The 22,870-nt window shown below is 46.3% G+C and overlaps 2 protein-coding genes across 2 annotated transcripts; both read right to left on the reverse strand.

Moving 5' to 3' along the window:
* Positions 1-5,297: 5,297 nt before the first annotated feature.
* LOC146178260 (uncharacterized) lies at positions 5,298-10,963 on the reverse strand. The gene is made up of 2 exons (XM_084578065.1): positions 10,711-10,963; positions 5,298-7,501 (listed from the first exon to the last, which is right to left on the reverse strand). The coding sequence occupies exon 2, from the start codon at positions 7,204-7,206 to the stop codon at positions 5,740-5,742; it is 1,467 nt and encodes a 488-aa protein (XP_084434191.1). The 5' UTR covers positions 7,207-7,501; positions 10,711-10,963; the 3' UTR covers positions 5,298-5,739.
* A 2,623-nt stretch (positions 10,964-13,586) lies between these two features.
* On the reverse strand, positions 13,587-21,186 carry LOC146178261 (uncharacterized). Its single transcript, XM_084578066.1, has 2 exons — positions 21,002-21,186; positions 13,587-17,882 (listed from the first exon to the last, which is right to left on the reverse strand). The coding sequence occupies exon 2, from the start codon at positions 17,540-17,542 to the stop codon at positions 16,022-16,024; it is 1,521 nt and encodes a 506-aa protein (XP_084434192.1). The 5' UTR covers positions 17,543-17,882; positions 21,002-21,186; the 3' UTR covers positions 13,587-16,021.
* Between the last annotated feature and the right edge of the window lie 1,684 nt (positions 21,187-22,870).

The following is a 22,870-nucleotide window of genomic DNA, read 5'->3' on the forward strand; positions in this document are numbered from 1 at the left end:
ATTTAGTTCGCCTGAGCCTAGCAAGACGTGGCCTGGGCCGAACTCGGACCTCAGACTGAGGCTCGTTCAGTGCTCTACTTCCCAGCACCCTAAGCATAAAACGCCCATGAAGCATTTCCGCTTCCGTTCCGCCATAGCTTTGGTCATCGTCGTCGTCTGCTGAGGTTTCGTTTGGGTAGTTCGGAAGATCCAAGGTGCTGTGCACTCTGTAATTTGCTACACTAATGGTCAATTGCACTATCTAGGGATGTGGCAATAGGTCCTGCAGGTGTAAAAAATTCGAGAACAGCACAGCTGTCAACGTTTTGGGGTAGACGCCTGCTGTGGCGGGTCACTGTTGCTTCTGCTGCGTCATTTTGCTAAAGCATTATCGTGCTGACTGTCCCACTCGATGTGATTTAAACGCGGTTGTGTATGAGCACGTGATCGCACTGACTCAATGACAACTTCATAAACATGATACTTTCAACCCTTGAAGGAGAACCTTTCTGACTGCTGCCCTTCTGCTTCCGGTACGTGTATGCAGCGCAACTGCAAGCGCGCCAGAGCGCTAGAGGAAAGCGAGGAATACCTTCAATCCGGTGCACGTTACTATTAGCTCTTGCTAGCTTCTCCCTGGGACTGTACCCCCGCTGCGCGCACTACAAGCGTTGGGCTAAGATGATCGGGATGCAGAACAGTATGTGCGACGCCCGTTCGTGCCTGCTTTGCGGCCATACTAATCAGTCCCTCAAAGCCCGCTTTCCTCCGGCGTTTTAGTAGAATACATATTACGCTGTACATGCTTGGGCACCAGGGTGTGGCTGGTATGCTTTCCGCTACAAAAACTAAAAGCAAAAGGAAAGTGTCGTTCGTGCATGAAGCAAAGCGGTGGAAATCGCTGACTTCAGGGTCACGTCTACAGTATGCTAGAATAGTCTAGCTCACTATAGTCACTCAATGCCAGATCGCGATAGTGCTTCACGATTTTGTCCGTCGTGTGACTCCACCACACGTCAACTTTGTTATGCGACTACCGGGCAGCGTCGCGCACGTGACCAAGGAAATGGCGGACAGCACTCGTGAGATATGACGTCATGTGGTGCGATGACGTCACGTGAAATGAACCTATACTATACCAACGACGGCTTGGTGGTGGTGGTGATGGTGGTGGTGGTAGTGGTTATTTTATTTATATACAAAAGAAAGGAAAATATGTTTGCCAACCCCGGTATCCGCTATCTGATATCTGAAGCACCTGAACTGCGAACGCTATTTGCTCCTCTAAACCGAAGAGCAAGAACGCAACGCGTTTTGGGGGGCCCAGAGTGTTGGGGGCCGCCCCAAGTGTTAACTGTGTTACTAGACACCATAGTGTTACCCCCAAGACCCAAGCGTGCCTTACGTTCTGCGCATGCGCATTTCGACACCTCAGTTCAATTTCAGAACAGCCCACAGCTAGTAACGTTGCCCACAGCCACGACGCACTGACGTATTCGCTGCAACCGAAGAAACAAATGCAGATTGCTCTCTGGAGGTGAAAGACGCATGTAACGGGACTGATAAAATTCCGAGCCTATGAGAATTTGCTGGACGGGAAAGGCGTGCCCATAGAAGAATACAGTGAAATTGTGATTGCTGGTTTGCAGCTATAAAGAGAAGAACAGAAGTGAATTAACGCCACAGCGTGCCGCAGCGCTTATATCGGCGCTCAATTCGATTCCGATGAAAGGTTTATTTGTATTATTAATTTTTGAAACAGAAACGTTTCTTTCATACTCCTTTGTCCTGATTCCCACGTAGTTCCCTAAGCTGTCACAGCCAATTAATGGGAAAAAAATAGAAGTAGAAGCGATTCTCGCTCACAAAGCGTTACTGCGGTTCTAATTTTCTAGTATTCACTTCAGCACACAGGAAAGCTCGAAAAAACATGCAGTTTTGTTTTTAAAGCATTATACCAATTATACTCCAAAGTTCTTTTTTTTCTCTCTCTCTCTCAAATAAGAAGTCCGGAACGGTTAATTCGTGCTAAAAGTATAGGGAATTCCTTGTTCGTGTACAGGTAGGCTCTGCTTGTTTAATTAACAATCCCTTAATCTGTGCCTCTTATCTCTCCCACATTCGTGTTAGCATACATTCCTAAGATAGCTCGCTGCCCAGCTTCCGGTCACAGGCGACCACCCGACATATTAAGCCGGTCGAACGCGTGCCTGAGTAAATAGCGTGCCTGACTCAGCAATTAAAAGCCCTGGAGCGTTCATTCCTACCTACCCTTCCACCTCACAAAAGTGACCTAGGTTGGCAGCTGCTCCCAAATTTGTGATAGTATGTGGTATCGCTATATGTCACACACCCATCGAAGAATCAGTGCTCGTCATGTTACCTGCCATCTACTGCTGCCATGTCCATGATTTTGAGCTCAAAACACCGACAACACCGAATTTTCTGCCGGACGGAGCCTTTAACGTTATCGCGTTAAAATGTATGTAACCAGAAAAGTTATTGAGGACGGTGCGGCGCTTAGGACAGCTATATGGTATCTGGGGTTTCCTGGGTGAGGGTTTTACCTCACCGCCTTCCCGCTTCCTTGTCTTGCATCACTTGTAAGCGACGCTCTCCAAATTTATGCTGATGCCCATCGTGTAGGGTCAAGTACATGTTTGCTCTGAACTCCACGCCGGCTCCTGACGCCGGCTACAAGTTCCTGACGCGAGAGGTAGAGATAACATAAGCGCTCCGACTGCTTCAAGGTTCTGACTGTGAGCTTCACGATTTGTCACTGTACGTATTATTAGGCCTAAATGACAGTAAAAAATCAAGACTATGAAGGCATGCTTTTGTAGTTTACACTCTTTTATATAAAATGTCTCGTTGCGGTTGCAGAAATGCTTGATGTAATTATTCATTGTTATTTGAAGCGAGGTTTCAGCCATGACGAAGGAAGCCAACAGCCCTGGAGACCATGGAAGGCGCCGTAAATTGTTCTTTTTTTTATTCAAGGGGGCCAATTTCAAAGCACAGGATGCCTAGCAGCACACACACACACCTCCTGACACTTACAAAGCAATGCCCAGCTCTGAGGGCCCGGCCGTGGCTTGTAGTCAATTGCCTTTAGCAATGAATCTTCCACAATTATGTATCCATGCTTGGTTCCACTCTTTTAGTGAAAAAGAAAAAAAAAAAAACAAGTTCTACCCACATGTCAGAAAAAGCCTCAACAACAAATATGGCTTCATTTTGTGTAAGATCTTCAGTCATAAATGATTGATTAGATAAGTTAAAATTCACTGTGTGTTACCCTCAAGTTAATCAACTGAAAACACAGGCATTTTTTCTCACAGGGACCCTTTCTCATTGCCCCGCCGGGGTGGTGCAGTGGTAAGACGCCCGACTACTGTGCCGGAGTTCCCGGGTTCGAACCCGACCGCGGCGGTTGCGTTTCGATGGAGGCGAAACGAAGAGGCGTCGTGTGCTGTGCGATGTCAGCGCACGTTAAAGATCCCCAGGTGGTCGAAATTACTCCGTAGCCCTCCACTACGGCTCCTCTTTCTCTCTTTCCACTTTCATTCCCACCTTCCTCCCTTCCCTTACGGCGCGGTTCGGGTGTCCACAGAGCAAGTGTGACAGTTACTGCGCCTTTCCCTTCCTGTGAACCAATTTAAACCAATTTAACCCTTTCTCACAGGCTTGTGATTGTGCCGACCAAACTGAAGGCATGGCATAAATCAGTTACAAACAGGCCAATAGGCGGTTATTGCGAAGTAAAATACCTATGTGTACGTAATTAAGGTTATTTGTAAGGCCGCAATCGGGGCTAATTGGCTGTACGTTCTGAGCGACATAGCCAGCTACCAATAAGAACTAGATAAGGCAAAAGGGAGACCACTAGATAGGCGCACATAGCGGGTGTACCGCATTTTGTCCTCTATAGCTCCTGGCGGTTTCGTGGTAATTATTTTAGGGTATCTTACAGCCCTAAAGCGAAATCTACTAGCGGGTTTAGAACGAAGGAACAAATCCGCGAAAGAGCAGTGATATCGGCCAATCCGCCGCTAAATCCCGATTGGCAAACGAAACCCAAAGAACACCTTTAGACGGCACACTCACGCGCTCCTCCTCTTGACCCGAAAACTTCAAAAACCCGAACATTTCTCGCCACGTAAGCCCCTGAATGTTCTTATAAATGCCAATTTCACAGATCAGACCGCGCATGTGTTCAATGCATGGATTCGTTTTTTTTTTTTTGTTTTGTTTGTTTAGGATGCGTGTCGTGGTGCAAAACAGTACTCGTGTGAAAGAAATAACTCCTCCATTTGCGCTGAATACTTTAGGCCTTATGTACGACCAAACCTGGAAGAGATCTAGGTTACCAAATATACTTGCGGTATGCCAATATTCAAAAATACTGAATGACATATCGACTGTATTACCGATATGAACCCCTATTTCTGGGGTTCTACTTCATATATATTTTATAACCCCGTGTTGAAAAATAACATTTGCTTTGCTTTAATTCAAAAATAATTCCATTATATTACTGGAAAAAATCAAATAGTGCATTTCCAAAATTATTCGAAACCTACAAAATTGGTTCTGAAATTTTTAAATGATTGGCCCAAAATTTAAATTCAGCCCACCGTAAACTTCGTGCACGACTACTGCGCGAATAGGGATTGCGTAGTCCGCGTACCATTACATTGCTCCACAAGCTGTTTGCAGCCGTGAAAAAGGGGAAGGCAACCTGTGTCATTGATCAGGATGGTGAGCACTACATTATTGTGCTCCTACGCTCGTATCGCCGACGGCGGCACAGTGGAGCACGCGCAAAATATTGTAGTGCACGCCACCCTGATCAATGGCACAAGTTGCCCTTACCTTCCGTAGTGCTGCAAACAGCTTGTGAAGCGCCATGCTCCGTAGCGCGGTACGTGCAAGTTCTTGCATACGCTCAGAGATTGCACAGTGTGGCAAGGCCCACACAGGTTCAGCAAACTCTTCCTCGATAGGAGGGAGGGACTCCAATCTCGGAAGTCATGGGTGATATGCAGCTGTTCCCCCGTCTCGTGTAGTAAGATGGGCTAGTTTCGCCTCTTCCATATTCAACAGCAAAATGTATTTATATGCTTAGAACGTCACGACATTGACTTCGTTTTTCGACACCCTTAAGGAAATCAGTATTGCGTCTCTTAACAGTTATATATAAATACATATGCAACAGCAAAGTATTCTGTAGCACCACCGCTAGCGCTTCACTGTTTCACATGACTGTCGAACATTCGAACAAGCAACGAATGTTCGCAAAAAGTATTCTAATCGTGTTGAAACGTTTGATAAATAAGCTACTTTTTTTTTTTCGATTCGGTAGGTACACTGCACTGTCCGTATTCGATTCACTTTGGAAAAGGTACTGTTCGCATGTCCCTAATAAATACCAGCGGATATACACGCGCCGCTGCTTCCGAATAGTTACGAGCTGCGCCATTGATACAGGGGTGAGTTGTGCAAGTGATAAGCCGTGTTCCTAAAAGCAGTCTCAATAAATAGATGTTTTTCTAGAGTAAGTTCATTTCATCATCAGTGCTGCTTCTGTTTTTTGAACTCGTTCAACAGCAATGCGTGAAGGCAAAAAGCATAGCTACACTTTCCAACAGCGTCATAGCATTCATGCAAACACAAGCAAGGGGTCATTTGGAGGTGCCTCAAACCACGCTGAAATTGAGCAAACTTGGTGCACGTAGCACAAAAAGTTGATGCACACACTCAGCCTAGCGCTGCCTCTATGTCGGAAAGCACAGCTTCCGTTGTCTTGCCCGTGAGCTCTTTCAGCTTGTGCAGCAAACTAGAAGTGGATCGTAACTTCTTAGCAGCATCTGCAGCTTCGCTATCTTTGCTGTCACCCTTCACAAACTTTACAGCCTGGTCCAAGAGACGAGCATTCTTTTTCAGCAGCTGTTCCATCTCGGCGATACCCTCAACATCATCATCTGGGTCCCAGGAAACCATAATACCCGTCAAAGTGTGGTTTTTCCTCAGACCCCCAAGTATGGTCTCCACAATCTCATCAGTGATTCCGTAATACTCGCAGATGGCGACATCCCTCAAGGCATTGTTCACAGCCAGAAGCTCAGACAAAGACTCCGCTATCTCAGGCGTCAGCGATTCAACGTACATGGTAAAGTTCGTCACGGAGCGATTCTCCTTCAGGGCGTCGAGGACCCGGACCAACTGTTCCTCGGCGCCCTTTTTTACGTGCATGAGATTCTGCACTTCCTTAAGCGTGTTTGTCCGCTTGACGACAGAAGCAATACCATCCGCGAGTTCGTCGAAGCACTTGTCGTTCGGGTAGAAGTGTAGCATGCGCAGCGTTGTGTTTGAAGCCACCGCATCAAAGAACTCTTGCAGTAGGTCCTTGTCCACGGAGGCCGTGACATCGACGGAGAGCTCGGAGCAATGCCTATCTTCCTGGAGATGCTTTATAAGCTCCGGCAGAAAATCTTGCTTCCACAAAATCCGAATCCTCTTGAACACGTCAGCGTAGATGTCTTGCTCGAACAAAGAAGACACTTGTTCCTTCTCCATGGAACAGCTGTCGAACAGATCCACAAGCTCCAGCGTCGAGTTGGTCGTCAGGGTCTTCGCAAAAGCGACCAGAGTCTTTTCTGTCAGCGTCTGTATTCCTGGTGACAGTGTGAGCTTCTTCAACGTGTCGTTCACCGTCAACGCGTCGGCGATTGCCGAGCCACCTTCGTCACCACCGCACGACTCCCAAAGACTCAATTCCTGCAGCGACTTGTTCTCTCTTAGATAGTTTGCGATGTTGAGAGCGAAAATACTGCTGATCTTTTCACACCGCAAGTCCAGGATTCTGAGCTTTTTGAATGCCCCCGAGAGGTCTATGTCAAAGTCTTCGTCGTCGCAGTCAATGTGCAAAATTTGTAGTTCCTCCAGAGATCCCCAATCTTGCAGTTTGTCAAAGGCGGCCCTCAGTGCGTCCAACGAGATGTCCCAAATGCTGAGCTTCTTCACGGACGCCTTCGTGCTTAGCATAAACGGAAGTATGCGAGCTTCTTCCAATGACAGCTTTTTTGTGTATTCGAGCATGACGCCTCCTCGATAGCTAGGGTCAGCGTCAGGGTTGAACTCCTTGATGGCGTTAAACCCTTGGTTGAAGAACTCTTCAATGTCTTTTTCTTTCGGCTGAAAATCATTGCTCACTTCTTCGGACATGCTTGCAACAGCCGTGCGCTCAAGAACAAAATTTCTTTCTTGCTATGGCGACGTTTATGACGACGTTTATGACTCCTTGATCGAAGTGGTGCTATACCACGAACCACTCTGGAATATCTTATTTTTCTTCTCCCTCTTGAAGACGCGAATCGTCCCTCCTCACTTGAAAGCTTAAAGATGTCTGGTTCGTGCGATCGTTGTGCTCAGTGTTATTTGAGGGTCCAAGCTGAAGCTGAATTGAACGCGGTGCGGTTCCTCGCTCGCTGTTGATGTGTGCTGTGGACCTCAGTTCAGCCTGCGAAGAAGGGAAAAAACAGATATATGAGAATACGAGAAAACGGTAGTTGCACTATAAACACGTGAGGTATGCCATAAATTTATGTTGTCATCCAAGTTTGACAGACTTACCCTTGAAACTAACAGGACGATTAAGATCAGCGCTCTTTGCTAGCCTTCAGCGTTATTTGCATGTTATTGGCCATGGACACAGGGTGTTTAAACACCATTCCCATGTATACACCACTCGAACTTTACCTTTAAAACAGTTCTTAGATACTTCTGGCTTACTGGTGTCACTGATAGTAATAAGGATGGTAACCGTGCTTTCTCCCAGTAGTTCTTGACGCAAGCACATATGAGCTTGGAGAGTGTAAAACACAAACTACGTGGTCTCATCGCGTTCTTAGTTCAGTGAGCTCAGTTCCTGCAGCAATAGAGTCAGTTGTTGTAGTTGCGCAAGATTAAAGGATTGGAACGCGCAGTTTGCATGCTAGAGCAGATATGCAATGGATATTTGTTTTTCCTGCAGCTCAATGTCCTTTCTACTATCGCGGACGCGGACAAACGCATCCATACACGATTATGTACAGAATTTTGCCTTCTTTGAGCTCACAGCATTTGCATTCTGGCTCAACAGCCAGGAGGTCATTATGTACGTGATAAAGCTCAATAGAAACGTGATCATTTAGAGAAAGGAAACTATAGATTTTTTTTTCTTTAATTTTCGGGTTATAAGTCACACATTATACTCCGAAATTGATGGCCGTGAACGTTGAAGGTGCACAGTTATTTCTTTTTTTCTGAACCGGCATTGTGGGCTGATATGTAGGTCATCAAAATGCCTTTTTCAAGATCGCTGAGTTCGCGCTTTACACACTAACAAAATATTGTTCATGCTGTACCGTCGTCGAAACAACGCGTTCTTCGTATATAACGCAGAATACTCAAACTGCGTTTCTATTTCTCAAAACAGCTAGAAACGGGAGCGGTGCCATTTCGTAAATGCGCAATGGGGGAAAGCTAACTCGGAGAGCTAACTAAAGCGTGCCTGCGAGTATCCTCCTATTCGGCACGTTTAACGTGTCTAATAACGCGCGCTGAAAATTATTCGAAATTAAATATATATGCTCTCAATTTATCGAGTACTGTTGGAATATTCAACGCGATATTCGAATAAGATTAGGTGCATTTATTCAACCATTTTTTTAAAAACAGACCCACTTCACACACCATGCTAGCCTCTGCGGTGTGCGCGAAATGGACTCGGCGTTGCAGCGCCACCCAATAGGGGTCGCGACCGTCGTAAAGCTCAGACATTGCTTCCAAGGTTAGGCAATAGTTAGGCGATGTGGCAGGGCCTATCCTCAACAAACCTTGCACTGGTGCCCAATCTCTAAGGCACGGTGCGTGCGTAGCTCTCGCTTCTCTAAGGCTATCCAATTTGGCGCCAGGCTACTCGCAGCCGTTGTGAACAGCGAAACATACTTTCTCCCATAACGGTCACAGTATACTCACACAATGTTTCGTACCTGCAAGCGGAGGCTAGTGTTGCCTGTTTTCCTAGCTACAGCTTTAACTCTATAAGCTGCACCATCTTGCTGCAGCTAGTGCTAAGCTGTCTCTCATTTTCACATATTTCGCATATCGTTAAAAATAATTTATTCGATTTGGTCCTGTCGCTATTCGATTCGTATTGGATCAAAGTCTTGGCAGCACTCTCCGAATTTCATTCGGATATGGGCAGTACTATACGAAAGCTTACAGAATTTCCAAACCTCGATATTTGCAAAATAACATACCGATTTTAATATTTTAAATCCACCTTTTATGTTGACAGCATTCAATTACTCAATATAGTCGCGCCTTGAAACCAAATATTTAAAATTTGTTTAGTTAGTTCATTTTTAGTATTTTATTTGAAGTATGCGGAATACATAATGTCCGCCCTACGGCACAATCGAACTGAACAGAATAAATCGACGCACGTTTCACTGCTTGTAAAATAAAAAGATTCAAAGATTAAAATTAAGATAATCGCTCGGAGATGCGGCTGATTTTAATAATAATGAAGCGGTTGTGCTCGCTACGGACATCTGATATTTCAGGAGTAGTACCAACCGTATCTGAAGTTTTAAAATAAAAGTGAACGGTAATATACCTAGAGAATGAGCCGAGACATATTAAACTGTAAATGGTGTTAACTAATAATGTTTCCATTGCTATACTTCGACTACACGCTTTTAATGACAATTTGCAACTGGCCGTTAGTAATAACACTATTCGCATGATTGTACAGAACAGAATCCGGAACCACACAGCGGTGCAAGACACTCTAGTCCTTTCGCGGCTTATTAAACGCGCACAGGTAGGTGGTGGAATAGAGCACAAAACCCGAACCCAGAGCATACTTAGAACGGAATACGTTGCAAGTAAAGTTGTCGTTAGTGCACTACCAAGCTAGAGAAACGGCCTGACAGTGTCATTACACGACCAAGCAGTCTATCAGTACGGAGACCCATGCGGCTTTGGGGCGTTAAAACTGTACATAGCATAGCATACGGATTAGCACTGTGGCACGGATGATACCGGGTAATGTATCACCTCGTCTTTGCAGAAGAAAAAAAAATATCCACTGCATCTTGCCTTTGTAGAAAAGATGCAAAATATGTAGCAGAGCCACAGCTCACCATTTCTTGACTTCTTCCTGAACATCAATTCCACTAATATGGCTGTGTTGCCAAAATACACACTGTTGTAAGCACGCAGTTTGCGCAGAATTGAATTTGGCGCGCATGACAAGCAGAACGGGATGAGACCTATGGTAGCGCTATCCAAAACGCGGCGGCAGGCTGACGCAAGAAAAAAATGCGGCGCGACAGAGCGGAGAGCGCACCTAAATTAAGTAGGGCGACACACCTACGCACAAGCTGAGGGCAGCGCCTCAATCCCCACGGAGAAACGCGGGAGCACTTTCGAAGAGGAGGCGTCGCCTCACTGCCCGAAATAAAGCTCGACACAGTCCCCTATTATTAGTACAACAAGCGCAAACGTATGCATGCACTGACACCGCGATAAACTGAAACGCACACGCAATAGCGCTTCACTACAGGAGCAGACGACACGAAGGGAAACTTATTGTTCGGCGGCTGTCTACACTGCATTCATTGAGCGGTTTCATGAGGATAACCGAAAAATTGCGAGCAGCAAGTGCAACACTTTACTTACTTCTTGGTTGCCAAGATGTAACGCCGAAAAGATTTCAGCTCACTTCGAAGTAGAGAACCGTACGATGAGTCCACTTCAACAGGAGCGATGCTGTCGAGAAATCTATCGAGTTATTGGGATTCCGCACGACTGCAGAGATCGCTAGCCGTGAAAGGCGGACGAGAGGGGGCCGATAACGTTACAATTTGGCATGCTCTGTTGCTAAAGCTCAGCAAAGTGACGTTGAACAGTTTCTCGACTGGCCCAGCCAGGCCCAGCTGTCTAACGCTGCAGCGTGCCGCTTCTGCAGCGAAAGCGCTGCAAACATTACCGATCTAAGCGTTGTATATGTACTGGGTTGTTTTGCAAGTATGCAGCCATTTCTTTCGCCGGCAGTGGAGCAGACGCATCAGGGCATTTTGCGTTAGATTGCAATAAAATAAATAGTGTTTCTTCGCCGATAGCATAAGAACAAGTTTACTAAAATAGTCTGCTTTTGCATTTCGCCCACTTAGGGTATACTCCCTAATACCTTCATCTCAGCCTAACAAATACGATAATGAAATTTACATCAACACTATGTATTACAGTGCCTTTCCTCCACCCGGCCCCGTTAGTGCAGTAGTTGAAGCTCTCGACTTAAGTCATCATGGATGAAGGATCGAGTCCTAGCCGCGGCGGCCGCTTTTCGGTGGAGACGAAAAGAAGGCGCCCGTGTGCTGCACGACATCAGTGCCCGTTAAAGCCCAGGTGATCGAAATTTCCGAAGACCTCCACTACGGCGTCTCTCGTACCCTGAGTTTCTTTGGGACGTTAAACCCCACAAACCAAACCAAACAAATACCGCGTTCCTCTAATGTGGCATTACTACTCAGTTTGGTCAGTGAGACAGCAAAAGTTTATTAAAGGAAAGGCAGAGAGGTCGCCCTTTGGAAACAGGACTTTGATCACCTCCCCCCTCTTTTTAAGTGGGCAGCCAGGAAGTCCTTTCCGGTGGGTTTCTTGTGCAGAAAAAAAAAGCTGGAAAAATGGGTGTTCCCAGGAAGCTATACCTCACGTTAAAGGCAGCCTATTGGCTGCGCAAACCATCCATCTCTGTAATGCTGTTGCTATGCCCGAGTCTTTTTTTGTTTGTTTGTTTGTTTGTTTGTTTGCTTTTTTTCTAGCTCATATTCGAACAGAGCTCACGGGAGCTATTCCCGAGTGCGCCGCGCGTCGTCTCATTAATTTTTCTTTTTTTTTTTAAGAGAGAGAACGACTTTTGTTTAATGCTAGCTCGTGAACACGTATGCGTTGTTGTTCAAGTGATATTTCAAAATAGAAGCCGGTCCAGGAGGCTAAAGGATTTCTGTCCTGGCGAACAAGTAAGCCAAATGGAAATAAAATCAAATATTAATTCGCCGCCCAAACAGCAGGCCTTTCTATAAGTACAGCCGGATACTAGTCATGTCTGCAGCGAAGGTCCGCCCACTTTCATCGGCGCCGCACAATGTCTTTTGAGACAAGAAAATAGTTCGTTGTTAAAATCTTTCCTTCTGCAAAATTATTTCTTACAAGAACCAAACTCTTTCAAAAAATCCTTGTTTCCAAAAATCGTCGATAAATGGAACTGTCTGCCATCATCTCATGTTGGATGCGCTGCTATATTATTATGTCTGAGCGCACTGTAAAGACGCTGCTTCTGTAACCTATAAGTCTTAGAAAACGGCGCTGCCTGCAATGTTGTGAAATAAATAAATGACCGCTGGAGCTGTGATGCATGTCACTTATTTAATCGAGAGAAGCATAACCACTTACAGCTATGATTGTTTAGCGAGACAATGCATCATCATGCGGATCAGGACCTCCCGATGCCAGTACCGTGTTTACAAACATAGGAGGCGCTCGCGGACACCGCAACTGGTTGGATGTCTTAAAGCTGGCGTTGCGACCAATAGGAAAACATGCAAATGCCGTCCTTTCGTGAAGAAAAGTCAATCACATTGCAGAAGTGAGCATGAATGTACAAAACTTCATTCGGAAGGCGAAGCACGTTTTAAAACACTACGATACATGCTCAGGAGTAATGTAGTTAGCGTACATATTGACGTCAACATGTTCTCCGTAGACGGCGGTTTGCAAATAAAATGTGCAGCTTCGTTGTGATGCAGCCGCATGGAAAAAAGAAGTGCTGTAACGTGCTACATCTAGCCAGCATTTAACAGCCCCTCGATTCTCATTTTCTGAAAGCTGTTGAAGAAAAACAGGGAGACATTTCTTGGGTAAAGGTCCTTAGGCCTTCGAGTTGGCTTTTGCAGTGTTTGCACAGGAAGACGTAGCAACGGCGATCAACAAAAACTGACTTTCCTCGTCAGGAGTGTTATCGGTCCAGGATTGCGTTACGGGTAATTGCTGCGCGCGGTTCTACGGTAAACAAAAGCGACGTGACCGGTTAAAACGGTTAAAACGGAGACCTCGCAGTTTTGTTGTCAGCTTAATCATAGGTGTGAATTCATCAGAAGCCAGGATCGAGACAGGTTCCGGCAAAATGCTTCAGGCGGCTGGCATGCTTCCTTCTATGGATACTCGTTCCGTTACAATAATTGTTGGCGACGTTCGTTATTGTGCGTGCTCGTGAGATGGTCCTAAAATGTCAACGATGGCAAGAAAAAAAGAAAGGTTTACGTTAGCAAGCACCCGTAAAACACAAGCAGTAAGCCAAGCATTCAAGATGCATCGCGGATCCATCCATACCCATCCTCGGTCGACGCTACTGCGATTTTATGACAATGTGGGTCGTACGATCGTCTATATGTGCTGGCCTTTGACGGGCCTTATATGTGGCGGCCGTTCTCCAGAGTCTCAGATGTCGCGTGAAGACGGCAGTCTACGTGGAATACACAAGCGCACACACAGAATACAATAGAAGAAAGAACTTTAATACAAGTCGAAAACATCAGTCGAAAATCTATCACTCGCGGGCTGTAATGCTTTCGCATTCATACACGTAAGCAGTCTTAAATTAGATCTGCCATATTTATTATGCAATTCGCTACCCCTCCGCAGCATGACAATAATTAAAAGGAAAAGGAGCCACGTGCCTCTGTTGTCTCAAGTCTCCGGCCGGGGGTGCATATCGTCCTCTTCGCATGCGATCATCGTTGCTGTTTTTGGTGAGCCAATGGTAGCCCTTATAGGCCTGTGCCTTACGAAGTTGAAAGAGCGAATTCGTGCGAGAGACCGGCATGGGACGTCGACGGAATGGGAATATTTATGAAGTGTTCTTTGAATTGTGCACTTGGTTTAATAGCCTTTACTGTACTTATCCTGCGCATTTTAAAGACATCATAAAATTCGTTATATGGGCCCTAAAAAATCCAAGTCTCACAAGTCTGGAGATGTAATTAATTAAAAAAAGAAAACTCACGACGAGACTGTATCGAATTCCCTTAAAATATGGGCGTTTTCTGTGTTTGTTTTCTTATCTGCACAAATTTGTCTTTAAAAAGGCTTGAAAGATACGATAATGCAGTTCGTGCAGGTGTGCTGCTAGCCGGTAGTGAAAATATGATAAGTTAATGAATAACCCTTTAATTATCGACTATAACTATAACGTGAAGCTAAATGAATTTAATATCGTACCAAAACCTCTTATTGAAATTATTTTGGCATTATGGTTCCAGACACTAAACCGTAATATTTTAGTGCATAACAGCCCGATACCAAAACCACACCATGGCCAAAACCGACGCGCGCCATGTGCCGGAAATGGCATAGTCTAATTTGAAGCTGGGGACAATATCGGTCATGGAAAAACAATGCCCACATTGTAAATTTTGATAGACGCCACCTGACTCGTAGCGTTCGTACGGCTCCCGACTTGATCGGTTGGCACGCCGTATTCATGCATACGGATGCCACATTCTGCTTTTGGTGCGCTCCCGGTGACGCGACAAGACGACAACAGCTGGCAGTACCGCTATCGCTTTACTTATTCGGCTGCGCCAATAAATGTCATCTCGCTGCACTGTCACGCGATACCTGAGTTGCTTTACTACAGCCCTGAATTTGCCTCGTAAATTATTGCCGCCGCACTGCAGGGTTCCCATACAGTATACAGCATTGTATATTACTCAATAGCGTTCCTTTGCCTTTGCGGTTCTGCACTCTGAGCGTCCACGTACCCTGTTCCTGACAGAGCCGCACAGCTAGCCCCTCCTGCTGACTTCGTCGATTGATCTGGCCACAGCTATTTACCCATACCACCCACATGTTAGGCGATATAGGTCCCACGTACACCTCATCGGCATGAGGCGACGACCCGGACCAAGGTCAATCAATAAATGTTCTCTCTCTCTTGAAACGTCCTCTCTATCCTTGACTGTTTGCCACCGCAGCGCAGCGTGGAATATCGTTGGGTAGTCCAACGACTTTCAAAGCACGTTCCCATTGCTTATGTTCCAGCACCATGTCCAGTATATACCTCGGAATACAATGTAAGAACTGGGTTCAACAACGATTGCGAATGCCTCCGATTCCGCCTTATTAAAAATTTGGCGGGACACATAAGCTCCACTCTTAAGGGTACGACACGATAGCGGTATACAATAACTCGATTCCGTTTGCTAAGTCTTTATGCAGATCCTTGTCCGCGTACATAGACATCGCTCCTCGCCCGATTAGCTCTCTCTTAATTTCTTCATTATCTCGCCCAAACTAGGCGAAGATATAACAACCCGCTTAACCAAGCCGCACCAACATGCCTGCGTGCCCTAAGGGTGGCATGTCTGGCTCAAAACCCAAGGGTCCCGGAAGGCTGCATTCCAACCTCACCCTCCCATCTGAAGCGAGCAACCCGAGTTGCAGCTCTGGCCAAATTAGCCATGTAATGCGGTCACGTTACGTCATGCAATCGTAAATCCAAACAGTGCCCGGCCATGTTAGCCACTAACTATTGACTGCCCGAGCCATTCCCGTGATTCTTCGCTCACAACGCTGACGCCGGATTTTCTAGCAATGGGGCCTTTAACGCTATCGAGTTAATACTGTGCCCTAGAACGAAAGGTTGAAAAGGTCATTGGTAACTAATAGGCAACTATTAGTAAATGATTTCGTACTACTACAAATGCTGCCAGGCTACACAATCCAAGAATATGTACAAATAAGAATAAAACGGTATAAAATATAACATAATAGAAGCAGTGGTAGTTAAGTGGCTTCAAAATGAAAGAAAGTCAGTGGTTATCATTATAACGAGGCGGCATTCGGAGAAATGAGAAAGGAGGAGAAAAACACAGAGCAAAGAGTTGCTTTTCTAAGCCCCAGCCCGGACTGCACCACGGTGCAGTTTACATTAAGCATTATTTAGCCGAGATAGAGCAGCCTCTATGTCGTGATGCACAGCTTCTGTGGTTTTCCCGGTGCGCCCTTTCAATGCATCCACCAAAGTAGCACTAGCTCTCAGCTTCTCTGCGGCATCTGCGGCCTCGAGTTCGGTGCATTCGCCAGTCACAAACTTAACAGCTTGGTCTAACAGACGACCATTCCTTTTCACTAGCTTTCTCATTTCGGCAACACTCTGCGCGTCCTCGAACGGGTTTAGGGTAAGCGTGAGTCTTGTCAAAGTGTGGTTCTGTCTAAGCCCCTCCAAAATAATGCTGTACATATCACCGACTTCCGACACATCTAAGATAGCCACTTCGCTTAGGGTATCATTCACAGCAAGCAGTTCGGACAGTGACATCGCGGTATCAATTTGAGTCAACGATGCTTGCATGATGAAGGTCGTCACAGAGCGGTTTTCTTTCAGGGCATCGAGAATCTGGACCAGCTGCTGTTCCCGGCCATACCCTTCGCCCGTACAGTTCACAGGGTCTTTCAGTATATGGATGTCCTTCAGTGTATTAGTTTTCTTGACGAGGTCGGCGATACCACTCACGTGTTCGTCGAAGAATCCAGAGCTATCGTACAAGTGAAGCGCGCTCAGCGTCCTGCTCGAGCCCAGTGCTTCAAAAAAATTCCGCAGAATTTCTTTATCCACGAAACAGGTGATGGATACCGATACCACTGAGTAGTGTCTGTCCTCGCGAATAAGTTTTGTAAGCTGTGGCAGGAGGTCTTGTTTCCAGGTGACCAGGATCCTCTTGAAAAGGTTTGCGTATAAGTCTTGCTCGAACATGGACGAAACCAGCTCCTTTTCCATGAAACAGCTGTGCAAGAGATCCACTAGTTCCAGCGTTGAGTTGATTTCAAGTGATTTCGCAAAGGCTACTAGGGTCATTGCACTGAGTGGCACTTCATCCGACATCAATGTGAGCCTTTTCAGTGTGTTGTTCACCCCCAACGCTTCTGCGATCGTTGCTGCTGCCTCGTCGCCGTCACATGAGTACCTCAGAGTCAGCTTCTGAAGGGACTTGTTTTCGTGAAGATATTTTACTATTGCACCAGCGAATGTTCCGGAAATGGTTTCAGACTCCAAATGCAAGATTTGTAGGTTTTTCAGCGCTCTTGAGAGGTCTAAGGTAAGCTCTTCGTCTTCGCAGTCGATGTCCAGAATTCTCAGTTCTTCCAGACTCTCCCATCCTTCCACTTTTTCAAAGGCAGCCCTGAGCGCGCTTAATGAGATGGAACTAAATGTTACCGCTTTCACGGGTGCCTTCGCGCACAGTATGTGCTGGAGAATGCGCGCCTCTTCTGCGCACATGTCCTTAATGTAGTCGAGCACAACGCCTTCCCGGCAGTTCGGGTCAGCTACACACCCATCGGCCTGGCAATAGAAAGGAACCTCTCGACTGTCGAGTCGGAGCCCTTCATTGAACAGCTTTTCAATATCCGCTTCTCGGGGTAAACAGTCTCTGCTGTGTTTTTCTGACATAGTAATAAGGGCACAGACGTACGGTTACGAACAGTTCAAAGCGTTAATTGGTATACCGATGCAATACAGACGCCGCTCGAAGCAACGACGGTAGGCCGAAATCCTGTTGTACTTTTGAATTTTGCTTACTTGCAGATGCATTCCTTCTTAAGACCACTCATTTCTCCATCTTGGGTAGCAAACCGGGAAACCAGTGTATGTAAATATTTGGGAGGCCTTGCAGGGCTCGATGCGAAATAAACTTTTCTTAACGCTCACTATACGATCCAAGCGACGTAGTTGCTTTTCTTGCACATTGAGGTTGCCTGTGTGAGGGCTGTAGCCAAGTCCCAATTCTAGCCTGCGAGAGAGAGAAAGACGTGTAAATATCAACAATCTAGAGTGATTATGGTGGTTGCGTTCTTTATCTGCCATCAAGTTTTCTCGCGAGGTTATCGGGAGGAAATTCGGACCATGCAATTTCTTCTGCCGTTGATAGTAGATGGAATCATTAAATGCATACAGTATTGGCCTAAAGCCTCTGGGATAGGTTGTAGATATAGTAGACCGCATTATTGAAATGAATTCGCACTGCAGGCCATGCCGGACCACACCATGCACTTCAGCGGCCAACTTCCGTTAAGCGCAGAACGATCCATAGATGCAGTCGGCCGCCATTAAACGCGCCAACGAGTCAATGACGCAGAATGTAAGCTTTGTTATGCTACAGGCAGAATAAACTTCTTTCAACATGTCGCGGCACCACCCGGACGTGAAAACTAGTTTTCGACCACACTTTCTGGACCATCCTCGTTTTTCTTATAGTCGTCCCGCGTTTGTTCCTTGTTCAGCCGCATGCAGCAGCACGCCTTATGATACGAGCGTCTACGTCTACTGTTGCAGCGGATTGCGAGCAATGGGCAGACGAAGTAAGTGTTGTACACAAATAGTGATATCTGCGTCCGCCGCAATGCAGCTTTTGCCTTGACTGCGCGCATCCGCTTCCGGCACACCAGCTCCTTTGGCGAGCGCCAAGGTCACAGCTGCTTCGACGGAAACTTTCGGAAAGTTTGGTTTACATTAACTCCGCTTCGACTCCCTGTCTACACAATATTCGCTCCAGTCCGAGAGAGCGAGAGTTGAAAGCATTTCATACTTAAAACCTCTGATAACGGACGTTTTTTCCTTGGAATCGGCAAAGATATTTCGCCTCTTCACAGCGTTCTCTGCTCAATCGTTGCTTCACTCGTCATGAAGATACTTTTATTCTCATGCAAACTTCAACGGCAAAAATACGCAGCTTTAGGGTTGGAGCGAGTATCATGAGGCGCATTTTCCGACAAAAGACAGTGCAAAAAAACTATAAACTTTGCCCCTAACGATTTGCCTTTGGTGTAATGTGACTGGTGGAGACAGGGAAACATCCGTCATTAATCGCCGTCGAATGGTAGGGAGAGCAGAAAGTCGGTACAGCGCCTCACACCGCGATATGTGTCGGGAGAGGGAGCTATAGGTGATGTGTACGGCTGCGTCACGCTGCGATTGATTGACTGGAAGAAGCCCGCTGGCAAGGTGCGAACACACGAGGGGCAAGCACTGCTTTTTCCGGGTGAAACCCTAAGGTTAACGCATGCTCTGCTGCCTGATTCGTATTGATCGTCTCTCTCTCTCTCGTTATAGATGCCAACGGAACGTCGGCTTCCGCAAAGGGAGCAATTGCGTTATTAATTGAGAGCGCGTGCCTACACACACACAATAAAGGATTGTGAAAAGGCACTAAGCAGCTGTCACAAGTAAATTTTGCCTGTTACTGCCTATTCCTTCAGTATTACTGCTCCCTTAATGGCGCAGGTTGATTAAAATCAGTACTTTTACTGCCACTTTACTTTGTTTGGTTACTCTTTACTGCTTTGGTCGTAATCGTTTGTGTAACTCTTAAAACGAAAGGTGTAAATGCTCCTATTCATGCACCTTCCGTCCTACGAAATTTTGCGTGCATATATGGCAGCACGTTTTTCAGTCTATACGGTAACACCACACGCCGGATAGTGGCGGGGTGGCGCGCCAAATGGTATAGCTCGACGCAGCGGAGAACACTGTATGTGCACTGTTCGTTATCCCTCCGCCTGCAGAATGAAAAGACATCACCACGGTGAAATTCAGGAGTGTGCGGCAAGAGAGGACTGCCGGCTCAGGGTTAAACCTTTGTTATGGTCGCTTAGAGTTACGAAATAGCAGCTCATTGTGGGCTAAGATCTCCAGACGTGGAGTCCATTTTTGCTGATGAAGTGGTTAGTATGCCATCCACACGAACAAATCAGCGTACTAACTTTCCCACAAGGTTCTCAAAAAAGTTTTCCATGATGTGAGCCAGGAATCTATCCACCAGTCAGCAGGGCAACGCCCAGTAAATGTGCAACTGTAAGCGGAAATGGTGTTATTCCAATGCATTTAGGGAAACCCGTGGTGGAATAGAGAGAGAGAGAGAGAAAGAGAGAGAAGGCAGAGAGGTTAACCATAAAGTCCCTAGATCCGTTTTTTAACAGAAAGCTTCCGGTTTGCTACCCTGCACTGGGGAAGGGGAATGAGGAGTTTAAAGGAGAAAGATAGAAGAGAATAATAGGAAAGGTAAGGCGGCGAGGAGCACAGTCACAGTTTCTGAATCAAGTTTGTGTCTCTCATAAAACACATAAGTGCTTTGAAGGCTTTGCCGTTAGACGCCTTCTGTGGCCATGGGCCGAGGATTTTCTCCTCTGTGAAAGGACGGCTGTCAAGATGGTCCAGAGCCGAACGCAGCGCATATCTTTCGCTTGAAAAAGCAAGGCACTCGCAAAGGAGATGCTGTGTGGTCTCTTCGCAGCCGCATCTTTCACAGTTAGGGCTATCCGCCATTCTCATCACATAAGCGTATTTTTTGGTGAATGCAGCACCGAGCCACATACGGCACATCAGTGTTGTTTCGCGCCGCCCTTTGTTAGGGGAAACACGAAGGCGCAGCCCAGGGTCTAGTTCCCTGAGGCGTCGATTGGATTGGAAACGCATCAGGATTTACACGAGTGCAGCCAGCGTTGAAAGACTACAGCGTTAAGATTGGGCACCAACAGACGACGCAAAAAAAAAGAAAAACCTGTCAAGCTCGTGTTACCTGTGACAAAGTCCAGCTTTCTTGGACACAGTTGTAATTGTGAGACAACTGTGAAATTTGCAAGATGCTGTTATATAAATATTCCGATGAACATCCAAATGATTATAAGTTTGTCTTTCGCTCCCATTGGTTAGTCAGAACAGATATAGCCAACCAACGGCGGATATTTGTTACAACAAAAAGTTAATAGCAACAACCCTTGAGGAGAATTAATTCACAAACTTTCATCCCTTTGAAAGATGAACGTGTCCAGAATTTCATGGTGAGTATATATTCCCTTATAGTTGCGGCACTGAAGCATATCTACTAGAATTGCACTGCAGCCAGTCACTTACTCCAAGTCTCGTTTCCTGCAGCTGAAGCCCCTGCTGAAACGGCTGTCCGATTCAAAGCTGCGATCAGTAACAATGCCTTCACTGCTGTCTTAGGGCAGCCGACCCAAACAAGGCGGCGAATCCGACGGATACACTGGATCCGGCGGATCAAGCCCTGTTCTATCGTCTTTTCTTCCTCTCCAAAGTATAAGCTACCTTTAGTCCGCGGCAGCGCTGAGCAGTGGGAGAGGGCTCTGCTCGTCTGGCGTCGTGCGGCAGGAAGCCGAAGGGTGCTTTTTTGTTGTTGTCTTTTATCTTGGCGCTGTTTCCCCGGTGTTCTTCATGCTGCCTGTCAAACTCTATTCTGGTGCGTCAAACTGACGCCATAATTCATGGCGTTGATGCGGACGCTGGCAACATACCCACCGCGAATTCTATAATGGCGGCGTTGAAATCGCTTCGTTTAATGTTCTTTGGCCTGCGTACAGGACATATCTCCAGATTATACATTCCACTTCTTTAAGCTAAAATTGAAAATTTTTCGAAGTGGCACTGGAGTTTAGCCGGTGAAATAAATCAGATGTGAAAGGATTTGATGCATGGTTTTTCCCGATGTACTAATTTTTGTTAAGCGAAAATGTAAGCATTAATTCAAATAAGGCACGATATCTTCACCGCCAATATCTTTGTCAGGAATACTGCTAAGCGGCAGCTTTCAAGTTCTAGTTCGATAGGAAACTGTACGGCCACATCTGCAACATCTGGCTAGGCATCGACGCCATCCCTTGACCAATATATTGGTATAGCGCGCGTCCAGACGCGGCCTATTCCAAAGCCGTTAGAATGCAGCGCAATGAGGTGCCTACGAAAAGAATGCTCCATCGGATTGCGAAGGTGCCATTCCGATTAATCCCAAAGGACAACGTACAGCTATTCTCTAGAAATACCAAAGACGCATATCAGACCAGTTGGAACTGAAGCAACTGGCGCACTCTCACATATCTGCGTATGGATCGAGACTCAGTGCATGTTTTAGAGAGGAAGCGCTGCTTCTCCCATGCCAAACCTGAAGGTCCTTCCGAGAAATGACCTCAGGTGTGGCGCGAGGAGCCGTACCACTGGCACCTTCGCAAGTGCAGCGCGCGGAGCCGCCGGCGCTCGCTTCTCCTTCCACTTCGTACACCTGTTTCTGCACACTTGCGAAACTTTATTCGTGCCGGTACATGCCTTTAGTTTCAGCCAGAATGAACCCCAGCAATCTTTTTGTGGACGGATAAGTGACGAACACTTCTTCAGCAGCAGCGTCTATACAGGGCTTCACCTAAGGCTTCACGTAATTATAAAAAATACGGTTTTTGAGATAGACCACTTTCTTCGGTACAGCATTGTCAGCATGTATGGTGCATGACAGTGCAGCCAAGACCTGCTAACTATAGCAGGCTGGTTAATTAATGCTGAACAATAACTTTAATTATTGATGTTATGCTCATTACCTTTTAGGCTTGTAGCCACCGTAAATATGCATATGCAAGTTTTTGTAATTTCGAAAATGTCATCCTTGTCAGCGCTGCGTCGTGGCCTCGTACGGACGAAAGTGCAGCCAACCGGCGCTATAGCCGCGCGCCCATGCACGCGCGTCGCCTCACAACCATTGCCGAAACGCAACAATGCACTGCAAGTGTCGCACAGCTTTCAAAAGCCAAGTTCTGCTACGCACCGGAACGCAGACCACTCTAATCATTCTTAACAGCATACCCACTATTCCACCGTTGCCTCACGATTGATACGAAGTTCCATGAAAAGTAGAAAAAAAATTAAGGGGACGATTAGCCCCGTTGGTTATGACGCGACTGCCGCCTGTGCTGATTACACGCACATTTACTAGCAGAC

This window comes from Amblyomma maculatum, chromosome 9 (assembly GCF_055883805.1).
Source record: "Amblyomma maculatum isolate TAMU_Amacu chromosome 9, ASM5588380v1, whole genome shotgun sequence".
In the NCBI taxonomy this organism is placed as follows: domain Eukaryota; kingdom Metazoa; phylum Arthropoda; class Arachnida; order Ixodida; family Ixodidae; genus Amblyomma; species Amblyomma maculatum.

Bases quoted from the DNA above. Each gene is read 5' to 3' on its own strand.
- LOC146178261 (XM_084578066.1), bottom strand. From the start codon at position 17,542: ATGTCAGAAAAACACAGCAGAGACTGTTTACCCCGAGAAGCGGATATT.
- LOC146178260 (XM_084578065.1), bottom strand. From the start codon at position 7,206: ATGTCCGAAGAAGTGAGCAATGATTTTCAGCCGAAAGAAAAAGACATT.